This window comes from Anomalospiza imberbis, chromosome 2 (genome assembly GCF_031753505.1).
Source record: "Anomalospiza imberbis isolate Cuckoo-Finch-1a 21T00152 chromosome 2, ASM3175350v1, whole genome shotgun sequence".
Taxonomy (NCBI): domain Eukaryota; kingdom Metazoa; phylum Chordata; class Aves; order Passeriformes; family Viduidae; genus Anomalospiza; species Anomalospiza imberbis.
Window position 1 is genome coordinate 85,597,411 of NC_089682.1, and position 15,939 is coordinate 85,613,349.

General features: G+C 39.2%; 1 protein-coding gene across 6 annotated transcripts in view; it reads left to right on the forward strand.

The window, feature by feature from the left end:
- The window catches only part of ZC3H13 (zinc finger CCCH-type containing 13), a 45,550-nt gene extending 32,337 nt beyond the window's left edge, over window positions 1–13,213 (forward strand). For 5 of the 6 annotated variants that reach the window (XM_068182188.1, XM_068182191.1, XM_068182186.1 and 2 more), the window contains 8 exons: window positions 648–1,191; window positions 1,871–1,974; window positions 2,441–3,451; window positions 4,431–4,940; window positions 7,954–8,109; window positions 8,728–8,928; window positions 11,980–12,143; window positions 12,725–13,213. In XM_068182188.1, the coding sequence (XP_068038289.1) occupies window positions 648–1,191; window positions 1,871–1,974; window positions 2,441–3,451; window positions 4,431–4,940; window positions 7,954–8,109; window positions 8,728–8,928; window positions 11,980–12,143; window positions 12,725–12,895 (2,861 nt within the window). In that variant the 3' untranslated portion in view covers window positions 12,896–13,213. The remainder of the gene's footprint in view (window positions 1–647; window positions 1,192–1,870; window positions 1,975–2,440; window positions 3,452–4,430; window positions 4,941–7,953; window positions 8,110–8,727; window positions 8,929–11,979; window positions 12,144–12,724) is intronic. The other variant, XM_068182187.1, reaches the window with a different exon arrangement.
- The last annotated feature ends 2,726 nt before the right edge of the window (window positions 13,214–15,939 follow it).

Genomic DNA, 15,939 nt, shown 5'->3' on the forward strand with positions numbered 1-15,939 from the left:
AATGTAATACTCTGCAGTGAACACAAATGAAAACTTCTGGCAGCTCTGCTTCCTCTATCTCATCTGTGCCTCTCCCTATCTTGTAGGTTCAGTTGTGTGTGTCTGTGCAGGGATCTGTTCTGTGAAGAGACAAGCCAGTATTCCTAATTTTGCAGAAACTTTTACTCTATGTTATAAATAACTTGAGTCCTTGTAAAGCACTTGATTCCTACTAGATTTCGGAAGTAAAATCTTTGTACAGAAGTCTTAACGTTTCTTATGAATGCCATTCCCAGCTTTTTAAGATCTTTTACCAGATTTGGAATCATTGGGTAATGCAATAGTAATAGCTACATTATGAGGCATACATTTGTCTTTTGAAGCCATTCAGAAAAAAACTGGTAGAAAATTTAAAATTTTTTTGGCAACTTTCAGTTAAGTAAGCAAAGCCCACTTCCTAAATGTTGAAAAATTATTTTGAAATTAGTTCTGCTTTTTGTCTTCCTTCCCTCCCCAAAGGGAATATTCAAGTTTCTGCAGGGAGTTGCTTTTCATTTAATGCAAATCAAGATCTAGATTGTCAAGACAAAGGCTCTCTTTTTATTAGTGCAGTGGAAGCAGTGTATATCTGTTTAGCACTTGGTAATCAAACCTGCTTCTGTTTGCAGATCAGAGAGCAAGCTCACCGGTACGGCACCAAGGACGGAGTGATGATCTCGAGCGGGATGAGAGGAGAGAGGAGCGAAGGGTGGATCGGTCTGATGACAGGAGAGATGAAAGGGCCCGGGAGAGAGAGCGGGAAAGGGAGAGGGACCGAGAGAGAGAAAGAGAAAGAGACCGGGAAAGAGAGAGGGAGAAAGAAAGAGAGTTGGAACGAGATCGTGCTCGGGAACGGGAGAGGGACAGAGAGCGGGACAAAGACAGGGACCGTGAGCGGGACCGAGACAGAGACCATGACAGGGAAAGGGAACGAGAGAGGGAGAGGGAGAAGGAGCGGGAGCGAGAGCGGGAGGAACGAGAAAGGGAGAGAGAACGAGAGAGAGATCGGGAGCGGGAGCGCGAAAGGGAGAGAGGTCGAGACAGAGACAAAGAAAGAGACCGCCAGAGAGACTGGGATGACAAAGAAAAAGGAAGGGAAGATCGCAGGGATAAGAGAGAAGATATTCGAGAAGAAAGAGGCTCAAGAGATGTCCACGAGGAAAGAAAATCCAAGTGAGTGCATCTAAATGTTACTTCAGTCAAAGAAAAGGAAATATGCAGTCTTTTACTGTTGAATTTGGTAAGTTAGTAGGCAAGGGAGTATTTGAAGGAAGAAGACATCCTGTTTATTCATAGGCTTGGCCTGGAGCTGTCTTCCCTGCATCTGTGTGGCGCATGCTGGTAGCCCCCAAATGGGTACTATGCTGGTGAAGTTATTCCAGTGGTTTTTTTTTAGTGCTGAATCATGGAGCTACTCGTGAGCTAAGAGTTGAGTCAGACAATGTAATTTTCCCTTTTATGCTTGCATTGTCTTGCCTTTAATAATACAGTCACTAATGGAAATATAGTAGAAAACTGTGGTACATTATGAAGTCTGAAATTCAAATAGCAGCTATCTAGGTCAGTGTTTGTGACTTAGTTAATTAAATTTCTTTGGAACATGCATTACCCTTTGCACAACCAAATTTCCAACACTAGAAGACTACCAGTGAAGGCATGAAAAATATCTCCAGTGTTGTGTTGTGCTTCCTTTAAGTGTATAGCTGTTAATGGGAAAGGCAACTTAGAAAACTGCAGAACTTCACGACATCTTTAAATGTCTTCTGTATGAGGTGCTTATACTTCAGGGATTGTATTGATGATAAACTCAAAACATCCCAAAGAAATTTGATGGTGCGTGTTCCTTTTGCAGGAAGCGTCACAGAAATGAAAGCAGTCCAAGTCCCCGTCAGTCACCCAAACGTCGCCGTGATCATTCTCCTGATAGTGATGCTTACAACAGTGGAGATGATAAAAGTAAGTGGGAGTGGGTTCTCTCTGCAGCTGGACCCAGGTTTTCCTCTGTCTGTGGAAAATAACTTGCAATTTTAAACAGAAAAAACATGGGGAAAGTTTTGTAAGTGTTCTCCATATTTTTACGAGCACTAAAATTTTTCTTCATCTTTGTCATTTATCTTCATTTTGTCACTATGTGTTATGTCTTCCAGTTGATAATGACTTCCACATCTTCTGTGTAAGATGCGTGTTTACCAAATTGGAAATTGTCTTGCTGCTGCAGCAGTAGAAGAACCTGAGAAATCAAACTGAAGTAATGGGTTATGTGTTTTAATGGACACTTTTTTTGGCATGCAGAAGACAGCAAATGCTCTCACGCTCTTCCTACGCAATAAAGGCTGTGAAAAAACGTTCTTCTTAGAACAGGATGTTCTTTTTCTCATTTCCCTCTCATTTAGAAAAGAATATTCTTTTTCTCATTTTGCAGATGAAAAGCACAGACTCCTGAGCCAGGTTGTGCGGCCACAGGAATCCCGGTCACTCAGCCCCTCTCACGTCACGGAGGAGCGGCAGAGCCGCTGGAAAGAAGAAGAGCGAAAATCAGACAGAAAGGACAGTTCCCGACGCTATGAAGAACCAGAGTTTAAAGAGAGGGTTTCTTCAGCAGATAAGCAAAGAGAGCAGCCAGATGCTTCAGAAGGTTCCCGGTCCAGGGTTCAGGAAAATCTTGGACACCGTCCTTCTGAAGAAAGAGATGCTTCTGATAGAATGCATGATGACAGCAAGAAGAAGTCTAAGATACAGAAAAAGGCCACGAAGAAGAAGAAAGATGATGACAGTGGGGTGGAAAGGTACGCTAATGAACCAGCAACTGAGGAAAGCCAGGTCTTTTCCCCTAAGAAAGGTCAAAAAAGGAAAAATGTGGAGAAAAAGCGTAAGAGATCCAAGGGTGATTCTGAAGTTTCTGACGAAGAAATTGTTCCACATCATAAAAAGAAAAAAGGCCCAAGAACCCCTCCTGTAACTAAAGAAGAATTGGTTGAAGCACCACCTGAGAAAGCAGTGGCAGAAGTCCCTACAAAAAGAGAAGATACAACATTTAGTGACTGGTCAGATGAAGATGTTCCTGAACGTGGTGACATTGTTGTTCCAGAAAGAACCACTGAAGATTCCCATAGAAAAAGTCACAGGACAAGGGTAGAAAAGGTGGAAGTCCCTCATGTTACTATAGAGGATGGACCACACCGTAAGCCTGTGGACCAGAAGCGCAGCAGCAGCCTCGGTAGCAATCGGAGCCATGCCTCCAGCAGGCTTAGATCCCCCTCCAATGAGTCAGCGCATCGCAGTGGAGACGATCAGACTGCACGGAAGAGGATCCTGCACAGTAGCTCTAGGGACAGGGATAGGGACAGGGAGAAGAAAAGCTTAGAAATCACTGAAAGGAAGTCCCGAATTGATCAGCTGAAACGAGGGGAACCCAGTCGCAGTACATCTTCAGGTAATAGGATACATTGTAGTGAGACTGACCTATCAATCTGTGTACAAGATTGTTCTTCATGGCTCTAATTAGTGTGACAGGAGAGGAAGGTGCTGTCTGCCTTTCATTGTAAAACTATAGAATGAATTAAGATTTCTGCAAGTCTTAACATATTTGAAAAGCTGATTCTCAGTGGGCAGGATTACCATTTTGTTTACACCAAAACATCCAGTCGGATTTGGTTCATGATGTCTAGGTAATAAAGTAATTTGTAGGACAGAAAAAACTTCATAGGGAAAATGCTTGTGCTAACGGACTATTGAGGTAGTTTTATTATCTAAATAATGTTCTTAAATTTGTTATAAGTGTTAATTTTGGTATGGAAATTCCTGAAATTATTCAAAATGAGATAAATTTTTATGGTTCCTGTTAGGCATAGTTTTAATGCACGTGGAAATCATCTTCATTGCAAATCAAAATAGTCACATTTTTTAATGTGTGTAGTTGCTGTGAAAAAAAATAGGTAAAATATTTTAAAACTGAAACAGCATCAATTCAAAAATATCTTCTGAAAGGATTTTGGCTCTCTGTTCTCCTCCTGGTTACATGCTTGAAAATTTTCTGAATTCATCATTTGTTAACTAAGGCATTCCTAGCTTTTAGAAGACATGTTATAAAAATCTTGAGTTTTGAGGTGATTCATTTTTCTTTTTTCTTCCCCCTCATGCCTAAATTCCTGAGTTAAGATTGTATACCTTCAGTTGGTTTCTCTCATAGTAGAAAGCAGCCACTAAAATTCTTTTTTGGAAGTGGGAAAAGTTACCTCATGTTTTTAAGTAAGGTTAAATCTTCTAAGGCAGTGTGAAAGCATTATTTATTTGAAGATGATGCTTTTGAGAAGCATATTTTCATGCCCGAATCTTTAAAATGCTTTGGTCTAGTAAAATGGTATTACATTTATGTGTCATAGTCATGCTTATATATATAATCTTTTATGCAGATCGTCAAGATTCAAGAAGCCACAGTTCAAGAAGAAGCTCCCCTGAGTCAGATCGTCAGGTCCATTCCAGATCCGGGTCCTTTGATAGCAGGGAAAGGCTTCAGGAGCGAGATCGACATGAGCATGATCGAGAACGAGAGAGAGACAGGAGAGAGGGGAGACAGAGGGACTGGGACCGAGATGTGGACAAAGACTGGCCAAGGAGCCGGGAGCGAGAGAGACTCAGGGAGCGAGAGAGGGATAGGGAGAAAAGACGGGAGCTGGAGAGAGAGAGAGACCGACAGCTGCCTGATCCTGCTGAAAGAGAGAGAGAGAGAACTCTTGACATCTCCTCTCAAAAGGAATCAACAAAGCACAGTGAAACAAAACTGGACAGAGATCATGAAAAGGAGTTTGATGGTGTTTGCCGGGACTCAGCGGCTTCAGAGAAGGAGAAAACAGACAAAGATTTAGGACCTTTACAAGGCTTTGAGGATGGAAATGAGGCCGAAAAAGTAGAGAGTCTAGAAGGTGAGCTATTCTGGGAAAGAAACTGGACTAACAGGTACTTTATTCTTTCTCTTCTAGCATAGTGCTAAATAGAATAATTTTATACTGAAAGGCTTTTTGGCTTCAGCTTCTCTGCTGTGGAAGCAGACAGTGAGAGAAATCTGATGAGCATCTTTCTTATTGTTAATTATGTTAGTGCTGTTTCTTAGTTTCTAGAGAAGTCTTGAGACAAAGAGGCATAAATTATCTGAGATAATTTCACCAAAATGCAGTGTTTCTGAATAAGCAGTTTACTAAAAGATAACACCAAAATTTAATTGCCTTGTTATATCATTTTAAGATCTATTTCTTATTTTGGGAGTGACAGGTAATGAGTGAAAAAAAGAGAGTGTGGACTTGGAACTGTTTCTTGGGGTTTTTTTTCTGCCAGAGCCTAATTATCGTAGAACTGTTTGTCTGATTAGTAGGTGAAACATATGTATGGCTTGGCACAGTAGTCCAAAAATAGCTTTCCTGAGGTAATTTATAGATCTTTCCAGATCTAACCTTATCTGAGGTGATCTCAGTAATATCAGCTGAAAATGCAGCTTCACTTTGCTGGCCCTAATCATACTGTGGTAAGTGTGCTTAGAAAGGGACAAACACTGACAAACTCCTAACAGTTTGTCACATGGATTAGAAGCTTGAGCCTTGCAAGAATAGGGAGTTGGGAAGTGCTTTTACAAGGACAACATAAAAGAAAGAGTCTAAATCCAAAGTAATTTACGTATGTTATGGTTATGCTCATTGTGTTTGCCATTCTTTGTAAGAATTACCTGTAGTGTTCATTGTTAATTTGAGCAGTTAAATGAAATGCTGTCTCAAGAGCGTTGTGAGGAATATTTAGTACTTAGGTCTTCTACCTGATTACTCACAAAGTGGTCTTTAGAGTTGAGAGATCCTGTTGGGAAAGTTTTGTTTAAGGAGATTATCTGTGGAGTGGAAGCACTTGACAAAAACAGTATTTGAAATGAGCCTGGAAAAGTCTGCTTTTGCTATAATAGACAGAATTAACTATTTTTAAACTAGAGGAAAAGCATAAATCTGAGAGTACCATGTAACTCGAGAAAAGAGGTAATGAAAGGCCATTCTTGAGTACATGACCTGTTTCCGAGAGGGCACCTGTAACCATATGGGCTGTGCCTGTTAAATGTGTTCTTCGGTCTAGCCTTTCAGCATACTTGTTTTGATGTGTATTCTTTTGTCTGTTTTTCAAAGGTTGTGTTCTAAATTCTCTGCAGTTTATCATTTGTAGGGTGTTATGGTGTATTTAGGATTTATTGATTTTTTAGGAAAATCTATCTTGTAAAATATTATATGGCATTCCATTTTATTAAAGCATATTCTATATGGCATGGTTATGATTTTCTAAGGTTTAGTGCACTTCATTATCTTCATTACTTTGTAACTCCTCTTTACATTGCTCAATTCAGCTGATGAGTGTGTTGAATTTTTAATGCAGAATTAATATAAAAGTGCACTTCCACATAAAAGTGGTAAAAGATAGTCTAGAAATTACCAAACTTCTACTTGAAATTCAAAATATAAAATAATTTTTTAAACTACATATCAAGAACTATGAATTGTGTTATTTTAAATTTCTTAATACAGCAAATTTTTAATGGGTCCAGGCATGTAGTACTGGTGAACTAGTGAATCTGGTACATCAATGTGGATGCAGCAGATGGATCTTACAGGCAGTGAATATTTAAGGTTGTAAAACACAAAATGAAATCTAGTGAATTTCGATCACCTTATTCTCCTTTCTAAAAAGGAAAAAGTTGTTAGAAAACTATGTAAAATTATCAGATATGCTGATGTTAGGGGATGTATGTGGTATTTACTTGGGCAAATTACTGTTGTATATTGTCTTAACAAAATATGTCAGGATATTATTAAATTGTCTTAATGTTTTGAACCTAATGTGTTTGCTTTAGGAGTGGGCTTAAATAATGCCAAAGATGCTATATGCTTCCTTCAGAGCATTGCCAGATGGTCTGAGTAGTTTGTTTATGCTCTACTGGTTTGTCTTTTACTTGCTTTTTCCTTGCTGATTTTTAGGATAGTGAGGTGACTACTTTTTCTTCCCCCACAAAGGCAAGCCAAAAAAAAAACCACTGAAGAACAGGGGGAAACTTAAAATGGAAGCAGTTTCACTCTGGCTAAGGGAGCTGGAAGGTATCAGAATAGTCATTCACAGAGGAGGATCCCTGTAAATTCTGTCCAGTTTGTGTGGCACAACTCATTTTTAGTACCTATGGTGGAGAACTGTAATAAAGCCTGAGTTCAGAGCAATGGAATTTTAAATGCTTGAGTTTGATCTTTCAGTCTTGCAGGTGACAGGATGTCCCTTTTGTGAGCTGCAGAATTAAGTGTTTGAGTGTCTTGTGCTCACAGGTCCTAAGGAATATGTTTCCACATACAGGACACGTATTTCTGTATGCAGATGGAAAGCAGGGTAACTAAAAGAAGCTTGGCATGGTTTTCTAAAAGCTCTTCTTGTGACTGCTACAAAGAGTCTAAAATTCTGTGCATAATTGTTTCATTCAGGCTACCTGTTACCTTTTGTATTTTCGAGTTTTGTTACTTATTTTAGGACCGTTGGACTGAATCCTGATTTTAGATTAATGTAGTAAAGCATCTGAAAGACTTAGTGGCACTGACTTAGATTTTTATAAACTATTTATTATTATAAACTACATGTCAGATATCAGATAATCAACATGTATCTTGTGAAAATGGCCTTCTCTGAGCAGTTTGACTAATACTGCACCAAAAATGGACCACTGTATGTAAAATTCAAACTACCACATTGTGTATGGGAGGAATGACTTCACTGTTTCTCTGGGATAATACCGGTTTTTATGTTGAATATACTTGTTCCTAAAAGCTAACAGTTTAGTTTGCTAAGCCTTTTTGTCTTCAGGCAGTGTACACCATGTTTAGAAAATAAGTATGATTGCTTTAAAGCTACAGTATGTATCTGTCTCTGTAGGAGGAGAGGATGAAACAAAGACTAATGATGTGCAGTCACTGGGGTCTGGTGCTGGAGAATACGAGCCTATCAGTGATGATGAACTGGATGAAATTCTGGCAGGTGATGCTGAAAAGCGTGAGGATCAACAGGAGGACGAGAAGATGCCTGGTAAAAGTATATCAACCCCCTTTTGTGATTATTTGAATATAAAGATGAGCTCAGTGTACATATAATGCTGTTGTGATGTTGACAGTATTTCTGAATTAGGAGTGCAGTCTGTGAGCAGATTCTCTCTGTGCTTGAATGCTTTCCAAGTGCATTGGGAAGAATGGAATTGCCTAATTGTCCTAAGTTCAGCTGGGTAATCTAGGATCTGTGAGCTAGCTTTCTGAGCATTTAATTTGAATCCATCTTAGCATATTCAGTTGTACTGTGACTTTTCTGAATGCATAAGTAATATCTCCAAACCTGCTGGCTAAGCAAGATATGAGCAACCTTTCACAAAGGGATTGCAATAAAAATAAAGCAGAATATTAGGCATGGGTTGGGATTTTTTAATTCATATACCTTTTTATTTCTATTTCTTTTTGTATTTCTCCCATTTTCCACCCATCCAAGTGAGTTTTGGCATTCTTACATGAAAAGTTCAAGAGGTCTGCAGAACAATGTTCATCTAATATATATATATATATATTGCTTTCAGGAGACAGCTGTGTGCACAGCATGTGAAATTAATCGGCTGTAGTAAGGGGTGGTGATGTGATAACTCATTCTCTGTCAATGTTTTTGCAGATCCAGTGGATGTTATAGATGTAGACTGGTCCAGTCTTATGCCAAAGCAGCCAAAAGAACCACGTGAGCCTGGGGCTGCGCTTCTAAAATTCACACCAGGTGCTGTTATGTTGAGAGTTGGCATTTCCAAGCGATTGGCAGGACCAGAGCTCTTCACCAAAATAAAAGAGACCTGCCAGAGGGTGTTAGAAAAACCTAAAGGTAAGTTCTGCAGGGATTAAAGTGTCTTTTATGCGTGGTGAAAAAGTCCTTATGAAATGTGCATTAGTTCATTATTTTAGGTTTCAAAGACCACAGAAAGTGTATAATGAATATTGTGTGAAATTACTGAAATGTGATACAGCAGCATGTTAGTCAAATTAGTGTTTTGATTCCAGCAATGGTGAGGAGGTCTAGACTAATAAACAAAATAAAATTGCTTTTATCTTAGTGGAATATTATTTTTGTGAGACTGTTCATGCTTTCCTAGCCTAAAGTGTATTAGCAGTTTCTTAGGAAGCTAAATATCTTTTCCAGTGAATTAGTAGTAGTATTTCAAGAAAGAAATAAGATTTCTTATTTTCATTCTAAGGATCCTTTCTAGAATTCATGGATAGGGGTTTTGGATCAGAATGAAGGCACTAAGTTAAATATGTGTTTTATACCTCTACTAAAAGTGGGAAATAAAATGATTTACAGGTTTGGAATTTGGACAAAGTGTATGTCATAAGACATGCATGATAAATGGGTTAGGCATCAATTGTACTAGTGCTGTTTACTACAGTTAGCAGGGTTTTTCCATGAGAAGGAATACTAATTTTTCTCTTTCACATCTCAGGAATCAGTTGAGCTACTTGCAACAACTTGCATGGTAGAATGGTTCTTTTGGGACTATGAAACATTTGCTTTCTATAAGACCTCTATGCAAATTATTGCAGGATCTAAATGTTAGAAGATTGTGGCTTATAAATAATAGTATCTGCGTAACTCATGTTTTTTTTACTCGGTAAATTCTAGTTGTTAATTTGAAACAATACCTTTCACTTTACATTATTCTTTATGCAGTTGTCTTGTTCTGAAAACCTCACAGTCTCACATAAGTGGAGGGGAAAAAAAATCCAAAACTTTTAGCTGTGCTAATCTCCATCAATGTCACTGTTTGCTTGAGCCATTTAAATTGTTTAACTATATGAATCGTGAGCTCCTACTTTTTTTTTTTTGAGTCAAATAAAATATTGAGTCTTCCTGAGCATACAAACTGATATAGTCAATGTATGAAGTGTGTCTCTCTCCCTGTAAGCTTTAATTTCGCTGTATACTTCAACTGTTCTTACCTGGGATTCCTTGCAACAGCAACTGCGCTGCGGGATCGCTCCACCTGGCTGTTTAAAATGATACCTGAACTCAACTCAACAGTCTTTGCACGCTTCTCTAGAAATAAAGTCCTTAGTGATAACAGGAGGCTCTCCAGCACTGCCTTTGGACTGTCTTAAGTATACTTGGGTTCAGCAGAACCTTGCTCTGGAGAGGATGGGAGATTCAAAGTGCCTCTCTTGATTTCCCTTTGGTGTGTGTGTGCAGTCTCTCACACATCAGAGTTCTTACACTGCCAGTAGGCTTTCAAGTGTATGCACTTCCTCTGCAGTCTGCCAGGTGAATGTTCTCTGTACAGAGATTACACAGCCACAGCACATATAGTCTAAAGTAAGGCACAAATACAGTGCCCTGAAAACGGAATGAATTTGTGCTAGATGAGCTCAGTGTGTGTAACAGTGAAAAAGTAGCATTTTCACTCTGGACTTCGTGGTGGTATAATTTGTCTCCCAGTCCTACTCCTGAGGTAGGTGTTCTCATCTTTGTTCTTGTTGAGGAACAAATCGAAATATTTCTGGTAATACTATTAAATGCAGAAAGTAGGGAAATGATACCTTGTTTCAGGGTGTGCTTTTTAAATTATTTTTTCTTTGGAAACAAAAATCTGTAGGATGTGATGTGATGGTTTTGAGATTTTTAGCTGACTTGCCCTCTATTATATGCAATTGTTCCTCTAAGGATATGGACATGCTTACTTGCCAGATATGTTCAGCAAACATCTGGCATCTGAGAAGACTCTGCAAGCTGTCCATGTTACCTTTGAAGTGGCCTTTTTGTGTCTTGTCACTTATTTCCATTTTTTGATTGTCCATTGAGGTTGTCTTTGACTTCAGTGCAGTTCTCTTTAACCTGCCCTTCATTTCGTGGAACTTTCTTGTTTCTTTTCACCTTGTTTAAAAACTACTGAGTTTCATCCACATTCTGAGTGGTTTAAAAAATGCATCTTTGTCCTCTTCTGGGTTCATACTGCCAAACTGTTGGAGCAGTCTTTGCTTTTGCTTTTTTTTTTTTTCTTTTGCTTTGCTGTATTTTGCCCAGGGTTCTTCACATCTTGAATGAGGTGTTAAATTCTCTGCTGAACACCCAGCTTTACTATATAGAGGCAGCTGGATTGGACTCAGCCACGTACCTTTCCAGCCTTTTTTGTCTATTACATTATAATCTTCCTATTTATTTTAAAAGGGCTATAAATCAATGAGCTCCGGTCCAGCCCTGTGTGCTCTTTTAGTCTTTGCATTTCAGAGACTTGTTGCAGAGCAAGATTTACCTCAGGATCCATCTTTTCTAAAAGTGTTTTTTCTGCACACTGTTTCTTCTGGTAAATATGTTGAAGGACTGGTTCTATCACCTTGAGTTCTGTTACATGCTTTAGGTGAGCCAGTAGGAAGGGGTAGGTGCTGACTTGTTCTCCAGGTTCATCCACCACAAATGAAAAAATTATTCTATATAGTTGTATTTCACTTCTGCATAGCCATACAAAAACAGTGTTGACACTAGCACAGTTAGCTGATGCTTTGCAAAGAAGTGAAACTTGGGCTACTTTATGATTAATACAATTGGTAAGCAAACACCTTTCTTCCGTCACACGTCTGACCATAAATCATACCCCGTCTTCTGTCCAAAGCTGTCACTTGATTTTTAGGCTTCCCAGTGATTGCTGTCTTAATATTGCTTTCCAGTGCCAAAACTAAATACAAGAGTATCCATCCTTCCTTTTCAATGGGGAAGGATTTATTCATTTTCTTTTATAAATTGCAATACTCTTTTTTTCCAAACTTTGGTATTGTTTGGAAGGCAGAAATACAAATAGTAAAACGTTAAGAAAATTCATGTGACTGTATGGTGCTGTTCAGAAATACCATGTATATATTGATCTCTGCAAATCTCAATTCTTTCTAGATGCAGAAAAGCTTTTTGAACATGAACTGGGAGCACTGAACATGGCTGCACTTCGGCGAAAAGAAGAGAGAGCAGGTCTTCTCAGCAATCTGGGTCCTTGCTGCAAAGCGCTGTGCTTCCGCAGGGATTCTGCAATTCGTAAGCAGCTCATGAAGAATGAAAAGGCAAGTGGTCTGCTTACAGTGCTGGGTCAAAGTGTGGGAACACAGATGTCCCTAAGCAGAGCTTTTCTCTGGGAGATAATTTTTGTGTTTGTTGTTCTGAAGCAGATCTGGTCCTTTAAATAATAAGCTGACTTTTATTTAGAGAGATTGTGGGGTATTTATTTTTTATGTAAAATGAGAGATGAATTTAAATTTGAGACTAGAGCTAGTTCCTGTTTCTTACCATTTTGATGTTTAAATTCTGGAGATACATTTTCTATATTTAGAGAACACATAATAAAAAAATTAGGTAAAATATTATTTCAGAGGTAACTGTTGAATAACTTTCTCGCTTAAGATACCATGTGCTTTTATAAGAATTGTAAGAATCCAAGTTAAAATTAAAACTTTTGCAGTGGGTTTTATGATTTTGTATGCTAGTAGAAAAATCATTAATTCTCCAGGTCTTTTCTAGTGGTATGATTACCATGATTAAACCTGTAATTACTGAGAGTACTTGAGGTTAATTTCCTAGCTTGCATGTTAAAAGACTTTTTTTTTTCAGTTCTTCATTTTTTAAATTCCATTTCCAATTTCAACAGGGTGCAACAAAACAAACTTACACAAATTCCGCAGCAATGGACAGTGACTTGTTACGGTTGAGTCTACGGTTATTCAAACGAAAGACTGTGTGCCAAGTTCCCGGACAGGAAAAGACAGAGGACAGCAAAATTCCACAGCCAGCTCTCCAGCAGGAAGTGTGTGTGACTTGAGGAAATGACTGCAGTGGCACTTCCTTGATTTTGAGTTGATTTCTCAGTACCAGTGTTGGTGTTGCTGTTTAGAACTGGTGGTTGTAAAGCAGCTCTAGAAGATGAAAGGAAATACTCCATTTGTACACAGTTAAGAGTTTTGGTTTTAGATGTGAATAGGAGTGAAAAATTAAGACTTCTGTGTGGAGGTCTCTGCAACTTTTGTAATATTGAACCTTACACTGTAACATAAGACTTTTATGGTCATCAAGTGTAATAATGTGAAGATGTCTGGATTTAGTAGTTTATAACATCAAATAATATTAAACTGAGGAAAACTGTCAGTGTATCTTTTTCCTTATTATGAATGGGTATTTCCACCACCACCTTGGTCTCTCAGTACACTTCTGAAATTTGTTAAATAGCTGTGAGTCTGTTTGCCTTCTTTTTTCCCTTTCTTATCATAGTAGCCTCTGGTGTGGATTTGGATCAAACTCTAGCTCTTTTCCATCTTTAACATAGGTTTCCTTTAATGTAAAAGAAATTTCCTTTAATTCCTTCTGGACACAAAAACCTAGTCCAGTCAGTTAAGGCTCCCTTTTTTGTTGATTAAAAAGAAAGTTGAAAAAAAAACCAAACCAAAAAAAAAAAAAAAAAAAAAAACCACAAAAAAACCAAAACAACACTTCAAGAAATTATTTATAACTAGTTTAGGTGTCTATAATTATGAGATTAACTGCATTTTGGAATTGCTGCCTGCTTTCAAAAAGGACAAACTAGTGCATAGTGAAAAACTATGAAGAGCAGCACGGTCATTGGTCACAGCCAGCAGGGCTTTGTGTGGAAACCTGCTTTTCAAACCTGATTTCCTTTTACAATAAGGAAACCTACCTGGCTGATCAAGGAAAGCCAGTTGATGTAATCTTCTTGGATTTCAGTAGTTTTTGATACTCTCTCAAATATCCTTCTGGACAAAAAGGTTGTCCAGGACACAGCTGGATAAGCATATCATGTGATAGGTGAGCAACTGCCTCATGGGTACACAGGGTACACAGGGATATAATGAATGGGGTGACATCAGAGTGGGGATCTGTCACTAGTGGGCTTCCACAGGGCTCCATCCTCAGCCCTGTGCTCTTCGTCATCTTCATTAAGGGTTAAGTAAGCTTCCCAGTGATACTAAGCTGGGAGGAATTCTTGATTCCCTGGAAGGCAGAGGGGCCCTGAAGAAAGACGTCGATGAATTAGAGATAGGCAACCACCCATAAGAAGTTCAACAAGGCCAAGTGCCAGATTCTACATCTGGGATGGGACAGCCCTGGAAGTACAGACAAACTGGGGAATGAGAGGTTGGAAAGGAGCCCCCTGGAAAGGATCCTGGGGGTCCTGGTTGATGGCAAGTCAGGAGTGCCCTGGCAGCCAGGAGGGCCAACCCTGTCCTGGGGTGCATCAGGCACAGCATCGCCAGCTGGGCAAGGGAGGGGATTGTCTTGCTCTGCTCTGCACTGGGGCTGCCTCACCTCGAGTGCTGGGGGCAGTTTTGGGTGCCACAATATAAGCAAGACATTAAACTATTAAAGAGTGTCTAAAACGAGGACAGTGAGGATAGTGAAGGGCCTTGAGGGGATGCCATAGGAGCAGCAGATGAGGTCACTTGGTCCATTCAGCCTGGAGGAGAGTGGAGACCTCATTGTGGTCTTCAACATCCTCACAAGGGGAAGAGGAGGGGCAGGTCCTGATCTCTTCTCTCTGGTGTCCAGTGACAGGACCTGAGGAAATAGCATGAAGCTGAGATGGGAGGTTTAGGTTGGATATCAGGAAAATGTTCTTCACCCCGAGGGTGGTTGGGCACTGGAACAGGCTCTCCAGGGAAGTTGTCAGAGCACCAAGCTTGACAGAGTTCAAGAAGCATATGGACAAGGCTTTCAGGCACATGGTGTGATTCCTGGGATGTTATCTGCAGGGCCAGGAGTCCGACTTTGATGATTCCTGTAGATCCCTTCCTACTCAAGACATTCTGTGACGAATTTTACATTCTGGTAATTATCAGGGCAGATCAATCCCATGCAGCAGCCTGAGGGTGTTTCACAGTTGCTGAGTTTCGGGAGGTTTTGTATGTTAGCTGTACAGGCAGTGACCAATGATGTTTTTGCTGGTTATTAAGGTTTCAGAGGCATGTTGTGGAATTGTCAAGCCTGGGCTCAATTTTGTAAGAATTGTTTTATTGCGAAATGGGTGAGGGATCTTTGGATCATACCAGTAAGGTATCTTTAGGTAGTCTGTGTTGTCCTCCATATGAAACCAAGACTTCTAAAACCTCAGACTAAGTCTCTGTACACACCTCTATACTTTTCTTGGCATTCAACTTGAACTGTTACTTTGAATTCTGCTCATAGAGGATAGAAAAAAAAAATCCATAGGTATACCCTGATACTGGGTTGCTGCAGAGCAGCTTGCTTTCGTTGTTCTCACGCAGGTTGAAAATGAGTTACGAACCCCTAAATTTTTTGACAAGTTTTATCAGTTTCTTATCCTTTTTCTCCACTTGGAACCAGCACGCTGTGGTGGGATGTTGAGTGTGCTAACAGCAGGTCTGTCTCACATCTGCTGTGATTGCTGACAGTTCTATTGGCTTCAAGAAAAGGCCTAACTATGAACAGCAATGCGGTTCAAATACAGAGATTTCTTACTATGATGCTTTCTGTAACACCTAATACCTAAATGTTCTTACACTACATTTAATGATTGTTTAAGAAGACAAGAGGAAGTTTTTAGTTCTCTTTTTTTAAGTGCCCACACAGCAGTGTATAGTATTCATATCAAATATAAATGATGTGAGAAATCCTTGCCTTCTTTTTTTTTTTTTTTTTTTTTTTTTTTTTTTTTAATTCTTACTTAATTATGTGAGTCAGGCAAAACTCCATTTTATGTTTTTCACTTGCTGGACATTTTTAACTTGTTAACTATTATTTGTGATGTCATTGATGATTTTATATACACTTACAAAAAATAACGTGTCTTAAACACTGTAGTACCTTAGCAAGAGTTAACAAACCAGTTCTATT